The sequence below is a fragment of the Nanorana parkeri genome, unplaced genomic scaffold (assembly GCF_000935625.1).
Source record: "Nanorana parkeri isolate BGI_ZX_2015 unplaced genomic scaffold, ASM93562v1 scaffold2, whole genome shotgun sequence".
Classification (NCBI taxonomy): domain Eukaryota; kingdom Metazoa; phylum Chordata; class Amphibia; order Anura; family Dicroglossidae; genus Nanorana; species Nanorana parkeri.
In genome coordinates this window covers 4779343-4803859 of record NW_017306270.1, presented here as the reverse complement: position 1 = coordinate 4803859, position 24517 = coordinate 4779343, and the positions used below count along the sequence as shown (strand labels likewise).

At 41.4% G+C, this 24517-nt stretch overlaps 1 protein-coding gene across 1 annotated transcript in view; it reads right to left on the bottom strand.

The window, feature by feature from the left end:
* The window catches only part of DOCK1 (dedicator of cytokinesis 1), a 373877-nt gene that overhangs the window by 84190 nt on the left and 265170 nt on the right, over nt 1-24517 (bottom strand). Inside the window, exons 31-34 of the mRNA XM_018561275.1 lie at nt 18675-18753; nt 14686-14786; nt 12687-12745; nt 3924-4072 (exon numbers count right to left, since the gene is read on the bottom strand). Of these exons, the coding sequence (XP_018416777.1) occupies nt 3924-4072; nt 12687-12745; nt 14686-14786; nt 18675-18753 (388 nt within the window). The remainder of the gene's footprint in view (nt 1-3923; nt 4073-12686; nt 12746-14685; nt 14787-18674; nt 18754-24517) is intronic.

Here is a 24517-nt window from a genome sequence, read left to right as displayed (position 1 = left end):
CTTAAATGCTCTGTGCGCCAATAATTATTAAGCGTTTGCGCTTTACTCACCTGCGTGGGGATGAGCACAATATATCCACACTGAACATTTACATTGGGATACAGACCGTTAATTTCCATCACAAACTTATTAAGTCTTTCAGCTATTTCTGCTAAGTCTGGAAACGGTCTCTGGAGCTGCACATGGCTAAATAACACTTCACAGGAATTTACACCGATGAAAGCTATTTTTTTTTCAGCTTGAAAATGTTGATAGAATTTTGTATTTTTGAAGTAGGTGCAGAATTATTAGACAATTAAAGGAAAAGTGTACAGAGACGTCTGGCAGGGAAGACGCTGACAGTGCTGCCCCCATCCTTAAAAATGCTAGCTGCCTTGCTATTATGCCGATTTAAAGGCTTTAATACCATCTGAGGGACAGACCCGGCACAAGTATGTCAATCAGATGGTCTGACTTTAATCTGACTTATTTTGCATTTTGGCCCAGTGATCCATATACACCCAGGAAACACATTTTTAGAAGTAGGTTGACAATGGCAGTGCACCCTCTATTTGTCGAGGTTAAAACTCAACTTCCAATATTTTGAAAGGCAAATGTGCAATCAGTAGGACTGTGGCTAATATTAAGATGTGAAACTGCCACTTAAAGTCAACAATAGGAATCTCCAGCTTCCTGCACATGCAGGGAGGACCAGCCATGACCTTACAGGACCTTACATGGTTACACGGCTATATTAGTTAAATTAGATTTACCCTCTTCCCGAATTGTGATGTGTGTGATGAGAGGTTCCCTCACTTTGAAGAGATTTACTTTAACTTTTGTGATTGGTCAAGGTGAAGATCGTGATGTTCATCTGCACCTCCCCTTGTCCACCTTGTATTGCGTAAAAATAACACAAGACATTTTGAGTGTCTGAGGAGGAGAGTGAGCGATCCACCATAAGAACTGTACCAGAGCTGCGACTATAAGGCTTCATTCACAGTGTGCGATTAGATGTTTTTATATGCATTTAAAAAGCTTTTATAAATGCATATGTGTGTGTGTGTATATATATATACTGGTGCTAGGATTTGCTAACAGAAGCATCTGATGTCATTGTATGCTCCAGAAGAAAGGCACAGAAGAAAGGCTCCAGAAGAAAGGCACAGAGTTATATTCATTTATATGCTTTGATAAAAAATTAGAAGTCAGCTGCATCTAGGAACCGATTTGAACTTCTAAAAACGCAGCAAAACTAAAGTGAAAGGACTGGTGCTAGGATTTGCTAACAGAAGCATCTAAACACATAAGCATCTAAACACATAACACAAGCAGCGAGTGTGAATGAAGCCTAAGATTTAGCACTGGACACATTCGGTCCTAACATATGGTGTACAGGATTTAGGACCGTAAGGCTGTGACGGTGGCACGCGGCCTTCGCTAGCAGTGTGTCATGTAATTCTCTCCCCGGCACGTCAGCTTGCGAGAGCTCGCATAGCTGAGCGTGCAGAGATAAAAAATTTCCTCTTCAGCCAATCGGCTCGCGCGTATAAACAGGCGCGGCAGGATGCGACGTCCGGCCGGTTGTTATGCACGAGCCGATTGGCTGAAGGTGCTGTCAATCATCTGCCTGCACTCAGCTGCCACACTACACGCAAAGCTCCGTGCAGGACAGCTTTGATTCGCTCTGCACGGCTTTGCGTGCCGTGTCACAGGCTTTATACCGAATGCAGCAGCAGCCAGACATGGGACAATAATCTTTAGAGGCATTTTGTACACAGAAATTGCTGAAATATTGTTTTTTCCCCAGAGTCCAGGTTAAAATTCCCTATGTTACGTCAAAAATTAAAAAAAAAAGATTTGCCTTCAAAATACAACTAAAGCATAAACATTTCTCAGCTTTGGATAGCGTGAAGAAGGATTAGAACACCTTTTTGATTTTTACTGCGGTCTGTGTCCCTGTTAAATAGATTCACCCCCTCTATTTATCCGGGTGACTGTTATCACGGAAAGTGAAAGAAAATCACACATTTTGGGCTGTCATCAGAACAGGTATAGATGGGAAATCTTCCAATAGGGACACTAGTTCTGGTGACCCTGCTGACCACCAGGAATCTGCCTCACTCCTGTGGTGGCTATGGGACAGGAAGTGAAAGGAAATCTCGACACAGATGGCATAAAATGCTGACAGGGGTTATAACCCTCCCTTACTCTATCTAAAATTAAAAGAAATGTTTTGGCTGCCGTTCTACTTTAAATATTAATGTTAATGCTTTATGACTCCTGCTTATGATTTTCCCTATGCAGTACAATATAAAAAGAAGAAAAAAAAAGAAGAGCAAACACTAAGCATAACCTGCAAACTGGCAAAGTTTGTTTTCTCCCCACCAAAGAAACATTTGCAGTATTTCTGCATCTAGCATATACTTTAGCTCAGTTGTCAATTATAGAACGTTATCAAACTGTGAATTTCTCAAAACAGTGAACTGCTGATTACAATTGCAAATTTGTATTGAATTCCTTAGTTCGCGAGTGCCATTTAAATAAACAATTTTTAACCAATGATCACGGTTCGCTTGCTTGTACATTGACAGACAGCTGAGAAGGCTCTATATGAATATTGTGAACTATGGCAGTTTCTGGAGGTGGATAAAAGAAAAGACCGTTCGCAGAGCAGCGAGTAGAGAGTTTGAATTCAGTCTATATATTTTTTATATGGAAAAAAAAGGGAAGAAAAAGCCGGGGCATTAAGAAGATGGAAACCGCTGCCTGTCCTCATGCTTTGACCCGCTGAGATGCAGCACAGAAGCGTGGGAGTGAGTGGGAGATCAGTAAGATGTCATTGTATGCTCCAGAAGAAAGGCACAGAGGCCTTTAACACACTAACAGTCATGCCGCTATTGTGTTTGCTCTGTCTACATTCTCCGGTGTGCAGAGTACAACCTTAATTAATCCTCCGGGTCACAATGCAGAGATAATGCTTTGCAAGATACACTATCATTATTCTAGATTATTATCTGCGTAATGCTATGTCCCTACTGTTTTATCGTTTTAATTAATTGTGCATGAGGTCAAGGACCACTAACCTTAAAAGTTACATGATGTGAAAGACCTACTAACATTACAACTATGTACGTAATGTACCATAGTTACAAAGAATGTAAGCGGCTAAGTGTGTGGCACGAAAGTCTTCTGGTGTGGGGTCCTGAGTAATGATGAGCAGGGGCTTGGTGTAAACCCAATTTGCCCAAGCCCGCACAAAACTGTGACTGCCACCCCCCCTCCTGGCCCAATCATTTACGGCAGGGGCATTCCCTGTTCCTTAGTGTAGCTGGGGTGGGGAATGCTCCTGCTGTACCTGATTGGCCCGGGGGGTGTCAGTCACAGTTCTGCATGGGCTTGGGCAAATTTAGGCAGACTGGGCTCACACCAAGCACATTAGTAGTTCTGCGCTCAGCTTCCACCAGAGAAACTATCTGCAAGGGGTTTGTATCTGCATGAGTTTTCTTCACTTTCCCTTTGCAATCTAAAGACAGATTAATTGTCTTTTTACCCAAATTCTGACACTGTCCTTCCTTCTGGAGGTCCTGTGTGTATTGTAAAGAAGTTACCGCTCCAAGCTCACTCCTGTGATGGACTACAATCTCAATACAAATTAGTAAACTAAATATGAGATTGTAGTCCATTCCCGGAGTGAACTTGTAGAGGTGGCTACTTTACAACACACACAGGGACCATGGGGAACAAAAGTAGCCACCCTCCTGAAAGAAGAACAGTGTCCACAACACTTCAGAGATGATTTGAGGAACTACAGCCAAGCCACACACATAAGCAAATTTTTTGTTAATAGTTAAGGTAGTTGCATTCCGCATTTTTAACATTTAACTCCTGAATTTAGTGTCACTTTGAATTGTATTTATTGTGTGCTGGTCAACCCAGCTTACCATCTGAAAGCTCCTTGTGGAATGGAATTCACACTGCATCATGTCAAAGAAAATCGGGATGGTGGCTTTCCGTAGCTCTGTCTCCGGGATCAAGGTCATCTCCAAAATAGGGCCAACCATTTCAGGAATGAATTTGATTTTGTGCTGACCTTTAAAAGGAAACAAAACAGCTGATATCAGAACACTCACAAACATCAGAGGATGGAGAAAATACGTCCGTAACAATCTGCTTCTCTCCTTGGAATATACCCTTATTTAAGTAGATAACCTTCAGGAAAAAGAGCCGCATTATTATATTTTAAACAGTCTATAAGTACAATTACCAGACAACTATTCAAGGGGGAATCGAAGCAGCACTTGAAAGGCTTTCAAAAACCAGGCACGTTAACTTGCATACACTTTTAAACATTTGTCTGGATTAAATCAGACAGAGGGGGAGAGAAAGTGCTTGGGGCGGCTCTTCTTTATGCCTAGCTGGAGAAAATGTTATACACCTACTTTCAATTTAGTAGGAAGAAATTATTTAGGTGTCATTTATTTAGAAATTGTGAAAGAAAAACCATCAGGCAATAACTAAAACCCCTGAGTGAGCTACTAATGATACATTGCAACTGTGCTGAAGTATGCAAGTCTACTCTGCTTACTATATAATCATTTGTAGTCATTCAGCACTGCAGCCTCTTGTCATTCTGTGCCTTTAAAGGCCCTGCACATACAGAAAGGTACCTTTTGATTTCCCAGAAATACACTCGGCTCCTAAATCCCTTTGTGGGCCGACAGTAAGTAGCATTTTTGTGGAGTGAGTGGGGTCAGCCCTGCCCATTGTCTTTTGCTAAACTACTCAGGGACTCCTACTCTCAGATCTCCACAACATAAAGGCTAATGTTCAAGCCTTGTAGCCCACAACACGAACTAGGAAGGCACTTTTGAGATAACCGTTTCTTTTTTTTTTTTTTTTTTTTTTTTATTATCAAACAGTTATAAACAAGATTCTTTCAATAGTATATTAAACAGACCAAAAGGGAGCACACAACAGAAGTGCATTGTTAGGGTTTGCATACCCTTTAAGTAAATCTCAAGCCAAAACCTTTTTTCCCATTTTGTATAGTCTATGAAATGCTTAATAAAACTGTTAGGTTCTTTTGTTACCCTTCTCCCACTGGGGAAAATTCCCTTGAATTCCTGTCCTGTAGACACAACAGAAAGTAAGGGGAAATCGTCTCTTAGGTATTTGTCATCAGAACAGGTGTCTCCCTTGGGAGACTTGTCGTCTATTCCTGGTTTGATGACTGCTTAAAATTTGTGATTTTCCCAAATTTAGTCCCAGTGCCGCGGGTGACCTGGACAAATAGCGAATAATTTCCCTAACAGGAACACAAACATCAACCAAAAATAGACATCGGTTCTAATCCCTCACCACTTTACCAAAAAATGACTTTATATAGACAATAATGTGGTAATCAGGTTGATTATGGCTTTAGACTTCTATTACATCTTCCAGCAGGAGAGAGTACGACACCTGGCATTGTCTACATCTGGGGTCAGTCCAAATAAGCCTTCATAATGGCTGCAGCAGGTGGGTGGAGCTGGGAACTCAAGTGTTAAGATCTTGCCAAAGAAACTGCCAAGTGATTAAAGCAGCTAGTGGGCAATTAACAGGCCTATGCTTATGGGTGGAATATCCAGTAAAAAGAAACAGACCTTGGGAGGCTGTGTCCCAAAAAAACAGGCAGAGGGCAAAGGAATAGTCACCAGCACTGTCTTTGATCTTTCTGCAGCTGATCTTTACCCTATTTTAGACTTACCATGCCTTGTTCTGCTCTGAGTCCCTCTGGAGGGGGCGATCTCGGTAGAGGCAGGATTGCTTCTTCATGTCTGTGCCTCCAACAAGTGAACAGTGAGCAGCTCAGTAGTCACCAGCGACCAGACCAAAGATCAGCAAATCCCCAAATCTCGTCAGAGGCAGCAAAGCCTAAAAGTCTCATTGCAGATATACAGCTGTGAAGATGTGCACAAGAGTACCTAGGAACACTGCTATTTTTTTAGGAGGAATTCCAGATAAAAGGTACATTTTTGGGATACTGGTTAGGAACAATTAACACTTCTAATGAGTCGGGCTGCATAACAAATAAAGAATATGGCTTTTTAAATAATAAGTATTCCATGTCTGTGATGAGAAATGAGGCAGCACACTGGAGAGCCGAACTGCTGTTCTTACACAGGTCGCATTGGACTAGGCCTTCTGTGGTCCAACACTCCCCTGCAAAGGACTCTGATAAAATTACACTCATGCTAAGCAACTGGAGCACTGAGCACTGGAGCACTGAGCAGTGGGTGTGTTGGACTGCTGGAGACCTGGACTGCTGCACTCTGCATGAGCGTGGCACTCCAGCTCTCTGATCAACTGTCTGCACAGGGCAGCTCCTTACAGTTCCAATCATACACCTATGCCAATCACACACATATATACTCGCTATACAGCCTGGCTGTATAACAAGTATAAAAAACAATACTTGGGCTTTACGTCACTGATCCAGAAGAAGCATGCAGAAGTTCCGACATCCTGACTTTGCTGACCGCATACGTATTCAGGGTCAGGGCAACCATCATTTCTCAAGAAGGTCAGCAATGGCAGCTCCCCATATTTCATTCAGCACAGGTTTCCTTTAAGCATCCACACCTTCTCTTCCAAAGAAAACTTTAAATTGATGGAAATAAGAGATGACTGCAGCCGGGCTTGAAAAGTGAGCGACAGACAATGTTCTGAGCTTCAAGCTGCACAAACATAAGTTTCCGATCAAGTGACAACTTGGATATTTTACACTCGTGGAGTTAAAAATAAATAAAAAAGGCACATGAATTCCCCCTCCTGATTGAGTGACCCTGGAAATGTTTAATGGTTTGCAGTGCACACTTCAAGGAGCTGTAAGGCATACTCCTTTTTCAGGGCTGTTATTTTCAAACTTGTCTGTGACAGTTTTCATGTATTATGTCTGAAAAATGTCAGAGTCAGTGTTTCAGAAAACAAATGCTTCTGACACCCGGTTATTCATCAAACACAGCATCAATGTCATAAAGTTTTCTGGAGGTTTTATTGCTCTCGGTATAAAGATGCCACAGACAATGTAAACTTTCCGCAGCTGGCAATGCAATTGATAAAAGGTGGAATATAAAGCACACGATTAAAAGGTACAGTCCAGTCAAAATGGAAAATGTTACATTTACATTCTTTAAGGGAAAAGGTATTACATTTTTTTGTTCTGTCATTCATCCTGTGTAGATGACTTCCTGGCTGGTATGTATAGTTGAAACTTATATTTTTAGGTTTGAACAGAGTAGGAAAGGGATGGAACAGTGGTGGCCAGCTTACTTGATATAGGGGGCCCCAAGTGCAGACCCCAAACCTCATCAAAGGGCCATACATAATATACAGTGTATGTAATAATACATAAAATGGAGAGAGACAGGAAAGGCTACAGTAGATGGTCAGAGACTGCAGTCATGCTATGGGAAATGGTCAAAGACTGCTACGCAACTGGTGTGACACCAGGGACATGCTGCAGGAGACAGCCAGGGACTGGAAAATGTTACAAGGGCCTGCTAGAGCTCACTGCTATTATAGTCTCTTTACTAACCAGTGGTCCCTACAGCAGCCTTAAAAATAATAGCACACTTTTGATATTGCTCTCGGTAAGATCCATTATAAAAGGTAAGGAAGTGTGAAAGAAATAAATCAAATAATTGATCTAGTAGAAGGAAGTTTACATTTTTTTTTTTGCTTCACTGTCCCAGAGTAAGCATATAGGCAAGGAAAACTTAGATTAATGGCTGAAGGAGCTCAAGAACCACATAGGAAGTACAAAAGGTTAGGGGGGGCTTGGGAGGTGGGTAGAACCTCTGTCAATTTTTACTGCTGCCTGTGTCCCCAACTGGAGATATTGACAGCTGTCCCTGGAAGAGGTAACCCCATTGGAATAATTCTTACCGCCTTCTGTTTTGGTGACAACTTTAAAATTGTAGTTTTTTGCACCCTATAAGAAGTTCTTCCAACATGCAGTAACCGTGGATTCAAACAGAGAACTTCTGAGATAATAATAAGCAGCCAACCATTATTTTCCTTTTATACATGCTTTAGTGAACCCAAAACAATAACATTTACCAGTCATACTGATCTAATGGCTTCATAACCAAGTCGCTGACCATGAAAAAGTATGCAGAATGGGAGTTCAGACATAGTACTTGTTCCAGGGCAATGACAATGTACTGAGACTGGCAGAGATGATCAGATACTAGTATTTGAGAAGGAGAGGTGAGAAAATGCAACCACCATAGGATTTCTATGATGACAGCAAATTTGATCATGGCCAGGGCAGGATTTGCCCCTAGACCATATAAGCTGTGGCCTAGGCTGCCATTGCCTCAAAGGATGGCACCAAGCCCAGAAATATGTCCTAATGTCCTAGAGCCTGTGGGACTCTAATGCAAAATCCAGGACTCTCAACAGAGTGCCAGTGATTGTACTTTACTGCAGACTGAGCAAGAGCCCCAGACACTGCTCCATACCACTTTAAAAGCTCCAAGCACCCTGCAGTGTTCCCCAACAAACATCACCCCCATTGTTCCCACAGCCACATAAGTGTGCCCAAGCTCCCTACAGTGTGTGTGTGTATGTGTGTTACAATGTGGCTGGCCTAGGGGATAAAGTATAAACCCACCCCTGATCATGGCTTTAGCGAAGACTGATAAATATGGGCATTTTGGAGAGGGTGCTGAACATCCGTATTGTATAGGGAACATAAAATACATGGAAAAGGCACATACACAACTATAAGGCACTTTTATTATAGCCCAATCTGCTCATTTAATGTTCAAACAAGACATTTTTTGGCCAGTCATCAACACATACACAGCCTGATATATAGGTCGGAATTGATCTGTGTCTGTGCATAATCTGCCAGATATCGGCACCTTTATCAAAGCATATGAAGATTTAATGAGGAGTGCCTGAAATAGCTGTATTGATTGAATAGCTGCAGTACAGCATACATTACTTAATATTATTTACAGAGGAACAAGCTTGAAAGTTAGATCATCACAAACTTGGATGAGTACAACATTTCCTTTCCCCAATTTGGCAAGAAACTCATCAATTTGTGAGCGTATAAGACTTATGCCACTAAACTAGAGAACATTCCAGAGTCAAGGGTGCTCCACACACAAGGAACTGATGTTTAAATGATTGCAAGGACAATTATGGAGAAGGACCCTTCTTGGAATGTGCTTGACATTACAGAAGCAGGTGCTCATTATTATATTTAATGTGCGACTTTAGCATCAGATGAGGTTTTGGAGGAGATCATTTAAGGCAGGAAGCCACTGCAATGTAATGAGTTTATCTAACTTGTTATAAAGGAGAAGTCTCCTAATAGCATGTAACTCTTTCTTTCAAGGCCCACCTGCCAATTCTTGGGATCAAAGTACACAATAACGCATCTAGACCCAGTGACCCAAGTCCCTCTGCCAGTATTTAGAGTCCAGCTTTAATGCCACCTGTCCATGATTCTCTCTTACAATGCCACAGTATTTCCTGGGCACAAATATAAAAGTATCCACCACAAACACAATACCGCTTTATGGGAAAAAGCAGATGTCACTGACAATACACCTAGACCTCTTGTTTGACTATACCTCTAGTTTACAGAATACAGTGTTTAGTGATGCATGTAGCAATAGGCAAAACAGAGCAGCATGCTTCCACTATAGCAAACAGCTGCCGATAGTATGGACATTTCTGAATGCAGTACTTGGCAGAACTGATTGAAGATCTACTCTGCGGGACCACTGTGCAATGTCAAACACAAGGACTATACCGTCTGTTACCCATTCTGTGTTAAGGAACGACAATGGAAATGAACAGTACAAGAACATGTGAAAATCTGGCAAATGTAGTTATAAAAACTGTTAACTTGGTAAAAAGTTTTTTGACTATTAGCAGATAAGTATGATGGCATCCTACTGGTAGACGTTATGGAGTCAGAGGTGGCAAAAAGATATTCCATACCAGGGACTTATATTTTGTTGTAGAAAAATGTATTTGGCTTAACCAAGACAAATGAACCTGAACATTTATCTTTTAGTATCGGCTTACAGCTTTAGACCTATTCATTATTACAAATTATATTTATTTCACTATTATAAAGGTAGTACATTTTTACCAGAGTTTTCATAAAAGAACCCTTCCACACTACAGGAAGGAAGAGTTCCAAACAGTTTGAAGTCATACTTGACAACTAACGATCAACTGGAAATCATCTCAATTTGCTCAAATGAACATATTGAATTGACCCTCAACACTACCCTATGTGTAAGGATCAACAGACCATAAACAAAAAAAAAAAAAAAAACACAATTTAGCCCTACATCCTATATGAATATGAATAGAAATCAAAGAAAAATGCCTTACCTCTGACACAGCCGGCCGTGACTGGAGAAACCAGTCAGGGGCGCTCTGTTTTAATTGCAATCTCTCATCCTCTCCCTCATTGCCAGCACCAGATCTTTGGGCACAAATCAGTACTTACTATACTAGGACTTTCTAGGATGCATACATGTAGACGTATGCATTGGAGCAGGGTATTGCTGGCTGTTGATTAAACGTTTGCTGCTATATAGTTTTGAAAAAGAAAGCAATAGAGATGGATTGTATTGTGCTTAAAAACTGATATATTTTAAAGCATTGTGCTTAACACAGTGAGGAGCACATAACTGAATTATATCTATTGATATCAAACGATATATGAACGCATGAAAGGACCTATACCATCCAGGTTTAAGACTTATTGAACCTTTTGAACATAACATTTCAATCCTCACAATTAACTACTAGCATCCTGGATCCGCAAGGAGAGTTCACCTTATAGCATATATGAGTCTGCCAAGTTAAGTTGTGGATTGTGGTGGATACAATCACATATGCTTGAACCCTGGTATGTTTGATGGGCTGGATGTGGATGCTTTTCTTACTTTGTTTTCCTTGTGAGAATTCATTACGTATTATATGTGGGAAACTGCATGAGATAAATCACATATGCATCATAAATGACTCTAAATCCCAATTTACAACCAGAGATGCTGGCCATATGTGCTACATCAGGGGTGGCAAACTGCAGCCCTCCAGCTGTTGTGGAACTACAAGTCCCTTGAGGCTTTGCAAGATTCTCACAGCCACGGGCACAACTCGCAGAGGCAGATGCATCATGGGATTTGTAGTTTCACCACAGCTGGAGGGCCAGAGTTTGCCACCCCTGTGCTACATGATTTGTTCTCCTTCTAAGGATAATCATCTAAGTGGGAAGCCACATGAGCCTATTCATTCATTGATAATATATGCTAAGATACAATCAGAGATGCTGGGCACAACTGTAGCATTATACCTTTATGCTACAAGAGAGCTGGATGTTAACTGAATCCTTACTTTGCTTCTTCTGTGAGGATTTAGTTAACATTTTATGTGAGAACCTGCATGATTCAATTCAAGTATGGATTACAAATGGCTGTTTTTCCTTATTTACAATCAGAGGTGCAATGTATAATTATTGATAATACTCCTATGCTGTAGCAGTGATGCTATAACCACAGAAGCAAAATTTTGTAGAGCTTATGTCAAAATTTATATAAACCTTATATGAACATCTGATGAGATTAATTGCTGAGACCTTGGAATATACTCAAGCTCAAACGTAAAGTATATATCACTTGGCATGTTTAGAAAATTTATATTTTCACATGGATATATTTTGGCCGGTACTCTGAACGTCAGCAGCATTCTCTTTGTGAATATCACGTCCAGGTGTTCATACTATCTATTACACAACTGCACAATTACAGGATTAAGATGAGAACTCAAGGATATAACCTATCATTTGAAAACTACAGTGAAAATGTAAGAAGTGAAAGCTAACATTAGTAACCAGAGGATACAAATTTAAAAGCTTTAGCTTGGATTGTCACAATTAAGTTGAATCATTCAGTGAGGTCTCGTACCTTTCTAATCTTATAAAGACACACCAGTCCATTCATTACAGCAAATATAGGCCATCTAATTGCTCACTTTAAAAAGGTGTTTAATCCTCAGGTAGGCTGAATATGGGGATGTTTTTTTTTATGGGGGAGTTTTTAAATGTGGAATTTTGTGCAATAAACTGATATTTTATTGCAAGAGACAGTTTCCTAGACATTTTTCTCTAACTTCTTTTTATATTCATATCTCTTCAGGGAAGTCTATCCCACCTCAACCTAACCACTTAACCATCACGTTCTCAAACAATTCATCCCCACACAGCTACCTCCTCATGTATCACTTGCCCCTCCCTTTTAAATTGTAAGCCCTCATGGACAGGGCCCTCCTTACCATCTTGTCTTGAATTGTATTGTAATGTCCTCCTGATATTGTCCACTGTGCAAACTGTTGGCGCTATATAAATCCTGTATAATAATATAGGATGTAGGACTAAATTGTGTTTTTTTTAAAATTTATGTTCATGACCTGTTGAGTCTCACATACCAGGTATTGTTTAAGGGTCAATTTGAGTGATTTAGTAGTGGAGACTCCAGTCTTTCTGGATCTTGAAGTCACCACATTTTTTATTTTTTTTAAATCTTAATGAACATATCAATTTAGAACTAAAAGCAAACACAATACTTTTTTTAATAGGGAAATGAATTGTTAGCAAAGCATGATGAATACAGAAAAGAAACACTCACCTAAATTATACCACATATCTCTGATTTCAAAGCCGATCTGCCTTCTCATATCACAGTACCTGAAGGATGAGGAACCAGTAATTAATGGATTTGCATCCTTGCTTTCATCTCGTGGATAAATATTAGTGACAGAGTATTACGATGATAGCAATAATTCAGGATGACAAGACATGACAGCTTTTTAAACACCCTGCTGGAGAGAAGATACCCTTGTATATTTTTAAGGTAAACAAACCGCAGAGCATTTTTTTTTTTTAAAGAGATATGGTCAATGTGACAATGATGGCCTCAAATCCCACCACTGCCATCTGAAAGTGAAGTATGGCACTCTTAGCCTCACCCTGTGCAAAGATTTTGAGCCTGCAGGACAAAAATCTAAGCATCAGCAGACTGAGTATGATCGTTACTGGGGCGGTTAACCTTTACACACATACAAGTAGTAGCCTCCATCACGTGCTTTTCAGAAACATGCACTGGTCACACTATCTCCTATAAATTCTGACCTTTAGGAAATTACTGTGACACTAACTGCCATGCCAGACAGGAAGGTAGGAGAGTTTAAATTATGGAAGCTTTCTTCAAAGAGGCAGGACGTCTTTAAAGATTTAGCTTAAACATGTTAAAATATTGTTTTTATGAAAACAAGCAAGGCTTTATTAACAGAAAAAGAATACTACAAAATGAACAAGTGACCATAAAATAAATGGGATTAAAAGTGAAAAAAGCTTAGAAAAGTTTGCCTGGTCTTTGGTTTCAGCAGAGTTCAAACAACTGCACAGTAAATCCAATCTGATGTATTCGGGTCATTGGCTCTTGTGAATGACCCTTAGAAATTCTTCAGAAATTCGGTGTTAAAGTGAGAGCTAATGAGCTGCAGATGCAGCAATTTTATCTGGTCCCTAAATAGGACTTTTACAGAAAGTACATAACCAATAAAAGAGGCTGAGAGGGTGTTGAAGGGTTTTATTCAAGCAAACACTACCCCCCTTTCGGGCTGAATGGAAGAAATCTAACAGATTCCTCCAACAATGCTACAACAGAGTCCAAATCTCTGAACAATGAGTGCTGCTAATTGGCCACAGTCGCAGTTCGGCCAAACATTTTCCACCTGGCTCATTCGACAAAAGTCGACTAAATAATCAACATGAACAGCTTAAAATTCGCCAAAGTCAGAAATTCGAGCAGTGTATGGCCAGCTTTAGAAATTGTGTCCCTATTTAAAGCCAACTTGTGCTTTTTACATTCAGAGCAAATCAACAGCTCAATTTTAACCCCCCTCCTCAACACTGAGAGCTGAAGGAAATATCCCATAGTTCTGGATTTAAAGGAGAATGCAGCTCGCTCCATGTGACAGCACTGGACTAAATAGTGCTGTCTCACAGGGAGTCCATAGCCATTGTAAAGGTTATGACTCTGAGGACTCCAAACATTCTTTTTGTTCGCTGCAGCTGAATAAAAGGACGGGGGAGCGATAGCAAGGTAAGCATATGCATCTGAAGAGGCCTGCATTGAGGTGAACCTGTTACTTTGTCCTGCAGGACCAAAGCACATTTTAAGCACGTGGCACTCAGTTTGACCCCTTGAATGGGGAAAAAAGTGAGCAAAATGAAAAATGTTGAAATAATAATAAAAAAAGAAAAGCCTGACAAAAGGCATTATGCATCAAGCATCTCGCAATAGACACAATGAATATGTCCCATTGAACCGACGTCTTTAGACAGAAAGGTAAGCTTTGTAGTGTGCAGTGACAGAGCGCTCCAGACACAGGTACAGACAGAAGCAAAATGGATTAGCATTTCCTTCAAGCTGTAGGAGATACAAAGCTTGGTTCCCTTCATCTCTAAATACCTCAGTAAAGGAATATGCATACAGAAATGCAATGCATTTAAAGCTAAACCCACTGGTCTCTATGTCCCACAGTATTAAAACCTGACTACTATACCAGTTGTTGGGGTGGCAAAACAGACATTTTTTACACTAACACTCATACAAGACTTACTTAAGCAGGATTTTGACTCTTTTGGCACTTGAAAAATTCTCCAGCTGCAGGGATTCTTGGGTAAGGAAAGCAACAGCCAGGTGAAAATAGTTATTCCACAGCTAGAATAGAAGATAGTAGTGTTTACTTATCTCAGTCATACAACTTTACCTGTAATTATTCAACATTAACTCTACCCAAGACTAATATTTAAAGGAAAACTAGCAAGGGGGATTTGGGTAAATTGAATTTTGGTTTTTAAATCGATCATTTAAAAACCTTTTTTTTAAAATATATATAAAATACATTGTGCACCCATGACCTCGGATTCACAAAAAATTGTGGGTTTTCTAAGGAGAGAACAAAGCAGAAGATGCTTCCTTTATGTCTCTCTCTTGGACTGAAACTACCTAATGTAGAGAGCTGTAGGGATTAGTACTGTAGTGGCCAGGAATAGCAGCCACAGCAAACCAGAGAGGCACAGCCATTCGACAAACCTGGAAGGTGTAGCTCTGCCAGAGAATGAACACTGAATTCAAGAAAACTGGTGAAGAAAGGTATTACTGAGGCCCATGTCCAGCTTTAAAGTGTATTTTCACTTCTGCGGTCAACAGAGGCGGCTCTAGAGTTTGCGAGGCCTTAGGCGAAACCTAAACATGAGGCCCCACTCAGGCCTGTGGTGTCTCCCCAGGGCTCTGTAGGGTCTCACCAGGGCTATGTGGGGTCTCACTAGTCTGGTTAGCCCCCTCAGGCCCCTAGTGAGACCTCACAGAGCCCTGGTTAAACCAAGCCTCTGTTGGGTCTCACAAGGGCTCTCACCAGCACCAGGGCCCCGTAGGGTCTCACCAGGGCTATGTGGGGTCTCACTAGTCTGGTTAGCCCCCTCAGGCCCCTAGTGAGACCTCACAGAGCCCTGGTTAAACCAAGCCTCTGTTGGGTCTCACAAGGGCTCTCACCAGCACCAGGGCCCCGTAGGGTCTCCCCAGGGCTCTGTGGGGTTTAACCAGTCTGGTGAGACCCCACAGAGGCCTGGTTAAACCAGGGCTCTCTAGGTTCTCACCAGAACAAGGGCTCCGCAGGGTCTCACCAGGGCTATGTGGGGTCTCACTAGTCTGGTTAGACCCCTCAGGCCCCTAGTGAGACCTCACAGAGCCCTGGTTAAACCAAGCCTCTGTTGGGTCTCACAAGGGCTCTCACCAGCACCAGGGCCCCGTAGGGTCTCACCAGGGCTCCAAGGGGTCTCACCAGGGCTATGTGGGGTCTTGCCAGCCTGGTTAGACCCCTCAGAGCCCTGGTGAGACCCTACAGAGCCCTGGTTAAACCAGGGCTCTGTAGAATTTCACCAGGGATCTCACCAGGGTAGCAGGCCCATGTGAGGTCTCACTAGGGCTCTGTGGGGTCTAACCAGCCTTGTTAGACCCCACAGAGCCCTGGTGAGATCCCACAGAGCCCCAGGGCTCCGTAGGGTCTCACCAGGGCTATGTGGGGTCTTGCCAGCCTGGTTAGACCCCTCAGAGCCCTGTTGAGACCCTACAGATGCACGGTGTAATCGCGGCGTGAAATAGCGTGATCCGCCCAGCGCGACTGGGGTGCCATTAGAAAATCTTCAGTGATCGGCGACTTCCTAACGGTGCGTTATCGTGCACGATTGCCGCACGGTCACAGATCGCCCAGGTGTGCACTGGCCCTTAAGTGACCAACCAACCACTCCCTGTTCCCAAGTAACTTCTGTCTATTATTTTGTAAAGAACATCACAATTAAAAGTGATAGTAATCTTAGGAGTTAAATCTTAAAAATGCATTCAAGTACCGTAACTAATTACAAAAATGTATCTTATTTGTGTATCACTCGGCTCTAGATCCTCAAATCATCTCTGAATTGGAGCTGACACTGTCCTTCCTTCTGGAGGGTGGCTACTTTTGTTCCCCATGATTCTTGGGTGTGTTGTAAAGTATCTCCAAGCTCGCTCCTGTGATGGACTATAAGCTCAATACAAATCAGAAAACTAAATGCGAGATTGTAGACCATCACAGGAGCCTGCTTGGAGCATTGGCTACTTTAGAACACACACACAAGAACCATGGGGAACAAAAGTGGCCACCCTCCAGAAGGAAGCACAGTGTCAGAACCAATGCAGAGATGATTGGAGGATCTACAGCTTTAAGTGATGCACAAAAAATACATTTTTGTTAATAGTTACGGTACTGGAATGCATTTTTAAGATTTAACGCCTGAGTTTAGTGTCACTTTAAGCCATTGCTTAGGTGGTCTTCCGCAAAATTTAGCCTTGAGCACATTAGTTGATGAGAAGTCTGCAATGTGTCTGCTTACCCATAGAGTTGCACATCCTGGTCAGCAGCTTCCATTTTTTTCTACTTTTCTTTGACATGACACTCCAGCTACTTCCTGCATATCACTTCCCTGCCCTACTCAGTTCTCTCCCTGTGCACGCTCAACTCTGCCCCATCGATACCTTCATACTTGACGACCTCTAACTGCTTGGGTTTTATCTTTAACCTATTGGATAAGATACACTCAGACATTTTCTTCTTGTGCAAAAAATAATAGCAAAGGTTAGAAAGCCTTGTCCAATGGCTAAAGTTTTTCCCCTCTAATAGGTCAGTACCAATGGTAATCAATATGTATTTCTGATCTATCTCTACCTTTTCTTAGTATTGCTTGGTGTGTTTGTATTAATAAAGGACATTAACAGTATAAGGCTGCTTTAAGCAGTTTGAATTCAGCTTCTCCAGGCAAGACTGTATTATATTTTTTTGCATCAGCACAACAGGAAAGAACTATTAGTTAAATGGCTCCCTGATGTACACTATGATATCTATTTTTTACCAAACATGCACGTGGAGTAGTCATAGATTTAAAATCTTTTGCTTTCCAGGCAACTGCTCTTTAAAAGCCATCTGTGCTCTCAGCAGTTCTGCTTTCTGCAACCTTCAGATACGTCTGACTTAAGACATCGAATGGTCGTACTATTAGGCACTTCTGTAGACTGGAGGAAAATATTTGGTACTTAGACCATTTTAAACTGTAGTATAGCATGTAACCTTTTTTAGCATTATATGGTTTTGTTTTCCATGTTTAAAAATACCACAAAAAGTCTGTGGGGGGGGATTTATCAAAACTGGAGCAGACAGAATCTTCAGCAGTTGCTCATGGCAACCAATCAGCATCTCTCTTCAGTTTGCTCAGGTAAGATTTGAAAATGAGAGAGAGATGCCGATTGGCTGCAGTGCAAATCTGCTCCAGATTTTGTCTGTTCCAGTTTTAATAGATCCCCCCATGTGTGTCTATTGCCACTGCTGTCTAAATTACTAAGATGCCTGAAAGAGGACATGTCAGGAAGTAATACAGGTGCTGATTTTATTTTTCAAAGTCTGAAATTCAGCCCTTCGATTCCGCTCAAGGCTTCTTACAGCTACTATCATGCTATGTGTGCCGGTCATTTTGGAGGACTTATTTCGCCCTTTGTTTTCTAAACGGAAATGCAAGTACAGCTGCTCTCCACCATTTAGCATTCGACTTCAAACTTTATTTAGCATGATGATATTAACACCACGCAAGACTTTACAAGTGCTCTGGCACATTTCACCCTTTTATGAAGGCTAAAAAGAGAACTATGGCTCAACCCTTTTTTGGCCATAGTAGCAGGAGAGCAATGCCCTAAAACTAGCTTGCTGTTTGTAACTTAGAAAAATCACTTATCCATGCTCCTTCCCAGCCTCCCTGTTCGAATCAACGCTCTACTGTTGTAATGAAATGGGACTACCAGGTATGGGGAGAATGTAACCACCTATACGTGACAGTGCTAAGGCCTGAGTAGACAATCGCCAAAACTGGGTTTACTGGGAGCCAGAAGGTGACAAGGTAACTGAATAGGTAAGAATACTTTGCAGGGTGGACAATGAGTGAAATGGTAGTGTCCCCTACAAGACGTTTATAAATGGCAGGATCTCTTATTATCATAATATTTATGAAATTTTATTCCCCTTACCTGCAGCTCAAAGTTTGCTTGATCCAAAAACATCTTGTTTAGCATGTCGGCATACTGATTAATTGCTCGTAAGAACACTCTGTAAGATCAATGGAAAATAGCAAAGTTATGGACATTTGGCAAGATCATCCGTTGTACATTTTAATAATAAAGAGAGGAAAGCAAGAAGTTACTGGTGCAAGGTAGCTCTGCCGCAAAATACTGACTACTAGTCCTACTACCTTGCAGCAGTAGAGCCCTGTGCTCCAGGAACAATACTTGTAAGGCTGGGCACACACCTTACAACCATCGTAAGACTTTTGTCTTGCGATGGTTGTAAGGTACTTTGAAAAATGTACGATCTGCCTATCTTGCATAGGCAGATCGTACTTGCGATGACCGCAAGCCACGCCCCCTGAGGGGCGGGCTTCCGATGACCGCAATGCCGAACGGGCAGTGTGCCCTTGCGCACACCGGCCCGTCCGGCTTTTATCTTACGAACATGCTACACACCCGCCGAACATCTTACAATGCTCAGCGGGTTTTGAAACATGTTCGTAAGTTTAAAGTCGTGCGACCTTACAGTAGTAGAGGTCGCACGGCTTCCACACACCTTACGATAATCGTACGATCGCGGGATTTCCCGCGATTATCGTACGAGTATCGTAAGGTGTGTGGGGACCTTAAGGAGGTCGAGTGAACTGCTCCTGATTATGTGGGTTGCAACCACGATACAAATGCATACTAGTAGGTCATAGGTTGCACAGCTCCTACCCAAACTGACCCTAGTGAATGCATGCAAGACACTAACAGGCAAATTAGACTGTAAGTTTCTCTGGGTGTCAGTGACTGATGTGACTTCTTCACTATGCTCAATAAAAGTTTTCCAGAATATTGGCATGCTATAAAAAGGAAGAACGTTTGACAGAAATTTAAGCACACCACACTTCCCTGGATTGGCTATAAAGCCAAATCAAAAATCTGACAGGTAGCTGTGCTAAAAGCAGCAAGAGGAGATCACCAAAAGGCGGATATTTTTGGACATTACATTTGTAGCTGTAATTATAACATCTACAAAAGACACCACACACCTAAAATAAACCAATTTTGTTTCAAAGTACACCAAACTCAATGTAAATGTAAAAATGTATAGAATTATAAAAATGTAGGTTAAAGGATAAGCCTAAGAAAAAGCAATGTAATGTATTGCAGCTGGTCAGTCTTTAGATGATTAGGACATTTTTTAGCACGTACTGAAAATACCTGTTTGGCCTGGTTCACACCTGGGCGTTTTGTAGCGCGTTCGAACGCTCTGCAAAATGCTCAAACACCGAAATCCCATTGTTTCCTATGGGTATGGTTCACACCTGGGCATATTTCAGCCCGTCTGAACGCGCTACAAAACGGCCTACGCCCAAAGAAGTACATGTACTTCTTTGGGGCGTTTTGGTCGCTCGTTACCATTGGGATACAGCCAAGTAGCTCGGAAACGCGCGTTTGTCGCACGTTTTTTTTTACCGCGAATTGTGGTAAAAACGCACGCCACGAAACGTGCGACAAACGCGCATATTCAATACGCCTAGGTGTGAATATCTTAACAGAACAGTAGCAGCCTTGGTACTTCCTGAATTGGAAGCATTAATACTATTTTATCTTCCTTTTGTAAAGTACTAGACTTCCATTCCCCCATGTAATTATGATAGACAAAAGGCAAAGGTGTTGATGATGCCCAGCCTGTGTGACAACTATAGCTCTCGCCATGTATCTAGTGAAGGAGTGAGAACAGCAACCAAAGGAGGGGATTACCAGGTAAAACATAAAGGGGGGAAAATCACAACATCCAAAGACTGATAAGATGCAATATATTCATATTTTTTGTTTTTTAATTATGCCCAAAGCTGTCAACTCAGTTTTGAATAGAAGATGGTAGGCTTGGATTTTCACAAGCAAGATTCCTTTTTCTGATATTCCAAAAACTCTGCCACCACCACCCTCTCAGTGCCCCATGACAAAATTTAAATGACAAACCCAAGATGCTTTAGGGGGTGGCATCTAGATATTCCAACATATACATCATGCCACCGCAGTCCAGTATTACCACCGCAGTATTTATTATAGCTTTACTACACCAAGGAAAATCAAGCAATTTTGTAAAAATAACTTGGTATTTGCCTTTTAGGTTTTCCAGGGAATCCCTGCCCAATGCCTTGTCAGTTTAAACTCCCTGGCAGGAGGGTTTCAAATGCAAAACTGTAATGCTGGGGCTGCTCCTTGTCATAAAACAGAAGAAGAGCAGGCTGCCCAATGCGCCCCCCAACCCCTTCCAAATTTAGTTTTGTTTAACTGTTAAAGAAGCAGCCACTGCCGCTTCCAGGGAAGGTTAAAATTGGAAGAAATTATTTAGAAAACGGTGTCATATACCAAACAGGTATTGAGAGCAGCTATTAATTTGTATCCCAAAGGTGTAGTTATTCTTCACAGGGTGATGAATCAGTCCAGCTCTGCCCACGTCTGTTAAAAGTTACACTATGTCTTTTCAGCATATATATTTCAGTGGTTCAAACGGAGAATACAAGCATGCAGTTTCTAAAAGAAGGCTCATTACATTCAGTCATGGCTGTCAATCACTCCGGCATTCTATGAGCCACTGCACTGTATTCACCAGCTTGTCTCTGGCACAAGTAATAGCAAGTGCAGAATATAATCAATACCCATAATTATTTCAGTCCACAGAACGAAATAATGAAAAAGATAACAACTATCATGAAGTCACAAGACTATTAGCTTCTTTAATTACCAAAAATCACAGATATTAGGCTGAACCACCACAACCCACTCTGCTTTCTCTGTTTTAGGTTGAAGTCAGAAGATATATATCAGGTGGGTTAAGCAGATGACACTGCATATCATATGGCATTGTGCATGACTGAAATGTGTGTATAAAAGAAAAGAAGTATAAAGAAAACAAAATAGCAAAATAGGCATTCTCAGGACTTCCCCAGCTGAACAGAAACATCCAAATAGTAGTTTTTAACACCAACTTTTTGGTTATTCACAGCCTGCTTTTCTCTTAAGAAAGGCAGGCTAGGACTCTTAGCAGCATTGGTGTAATAAAATTGTCATTTGATTACTTATATTCTCACTTGGAAGTCCTGAAAGTGTCAACTATATCCATTGCTATATTGTCCTATATGAGTGGAGCACCAAGACAGTGCTATATTGTCCTATATGAGTGGAGCACCAATACAATGCTATATTGTCCTATATGAGTGGAGCACCAAGGCAGTGCTATATTGCTATATAGTCCTATATGAGTGGAGCATCAAGGTAGTGGATCGAGTGCTGGTACTGCCATTCTCCACATTACATACATCTTATTGTAGAAAATGGTCCAAAACTAAGGGGTCTTTGGAGAATCTGGCAAAATTTGCAGGAATCTTATCACACAGCAGTCATCAATAGACCACCCTGACTTGTTTAACATTTAAAAGTACACAGGCATGCCAAACATGTCAAGTTGCTCCATTGATGACTTCTGTGTTATTTGATGCTTAATGAAGAAGTATTGGAAGAGTAGAATGTACTCTTACCAGTACTTAGAGCTGTTGGGCGCCACTACAGGTGTAACATGACAGCTTCCATAGATCTGCCAAGAGCTGAGCAATCATGAACTTCTGATCACTCAGCTCATGATCTTCTCCCTGCGGGCAGAGAATAGTGACTGTCAGTCACCGTTGCCCGCAGGGATTCCTCCCTCCCAGCTGTTACTTCAGCGCTCATTGGAGGGACAGACAGGGAGAGGGTGAGCACAGTTGACTGTGGCTGTAGAGAGGCAGAGCCAGCTGTCAATCAGGCAGCGGGTACATCCCAACAATATTATTGGGATCCTTCATGGCTGCAGCACGGCACTGCGCGGTCAGCAAATAGCGGACTTTGAGTCACAGGAGTACATTAGTAAATGTACTCCTTTGACCCAAAAGAGGAATAAAGACAAAACAAGTTTTGGCTTTAGTTCTCTTTTAAATAAAAATTGCTAGAATCCAAAAGATCCCTCAGAGGTGGATAATTTTCTACAGTACCTTTTATGTGCTACAGTCGTGCAAGACTGGGTTATTGAAAGGGTGGAGATAAGTTGGGTCCCCCATGTCATAGCAGGTCAAGTTAAGCTAAAAAATTAAGTCTCAGGATGAGCAGCCCATGTGTCTAAATCATTCAGGTGTACTCACAAGCTGATGGTTTTTCAACACCCTTCAAATCACATGAAGTCCGCAAGAATCACAGTACAACAAAAGGTAAGTTTTAATAGTCCTTAAAAGTGAAAAGGCTGTACACTCATATCCGCCCTTTGTGGGCTTGAGATAGGGCGAATGTGACTATTGGAATCAATCGTGGCGCTGTGATCTTTGATAACTTATATACAACTTAAAATATCCCCGTTAAAGGATGGCAAATTACATACTACAAACAACTGTGAACAAAACTTTAGTTGCTGTATTGTATATTGCCACAGAGAAGCAGGAAACTACATTGCTTGTATCTCTAAAGTGGACAAAATGAAATCTACAAGCGCTTTGAAATATGTGCAATTCATGTATTTTGGAATTTAAATATATAAGTGTTATAAATAATGGAAGTGAAGAAAAACTGGTGACATGTTCTGGCCCAGAGCTGGACCAATGTAATGTATTTAAGTATTTGCATTGCAGTTCTGCATATCCTAGACACTCACAAACGAGATCCACATGGTCTGTGCAGAGCAGAAATGAATTGCAGCGAAAATTGAATTTTTTACTTGCTATTCAAATGACTAAAGTATTGATCTGTATAAAAAAAAAAGCATTATTCCAGTAAAGTCTAATTAATACCATTAATCTGGAGGGCAGACTTGTATCTCTGCATAGTGGTCTGTCAGTGTCGTGTTGGTGACAACACCAGGCTTCCTTTACATTAGTGATGATAAAGTATGCAATAACATTGCTCTGATACTGTATTAACGAGATCCAACATTACCACAGGGAGCAGATTTTACTGGTGGAATTAGCTCTGCCCTCAGGTCTCTCCGTCTACGTTGTCTAGATATTGTTTCTTTTCCCAGTAGAACTGCTGGATAAGAGCATACAGCTCAGCACAACCATTAGGATGAGCAGGTACGATACTATTTTTTCCCCCCTAAGATGTTGCAAATACAATTAACAGAACTGCCATTGCTGACTCATTTTTGAAGACGCAAGGTCTGGAAATGTCATCTTGATTCTAGCTTTACTACTTTGTGAGCCAATAACCTGGACCAAGGATATGTTTAGTAGGGGGTCCTAATGTGTGCCTGCTTGTTCCAGTTTAGCGACTCGTTAGGTAGCGAAGCTAGGTTTGGGGTGACATCTATGGAGCCTACACCTTTAAAAAGACACACAAAAAAAAAAGACAACTCACCAACAGAAGCTTCCATATTTCTACTCTGACAGGTTCCTTCTAAGCAAAGTTGTAATGTTTCCTGGGTCTCAATAGCTTAGTGACGGAGCTCATTTGTTAACTTGGATTTTAATATTTATGCATACAGAGAATACCTTCTCAATTAATTTTTTAGATATACAGTAAAGGAAATTAGCTGTATGTAAATACTGTGGGGGGAATTAATCAAAACTGGAGCAGACAAAATCTGGAGCAGTTGCCCATGGCAACCAGTCAGCTTCTCTCTTCAGGTTGTTCAGTTAAGATTTGAAAACAAAAGAGAGAAGCTGATTGGTTGCCATGCACAGCTCCTCCAGATTTGGTCTGCTCCAGCTTTTATCAATTTCTAACTGTGTGTTTATGGTAAAGAAAAAAAAAAAAAGGAAGCGGTCCCAATCCGAAAGTTCCCCCCAAAA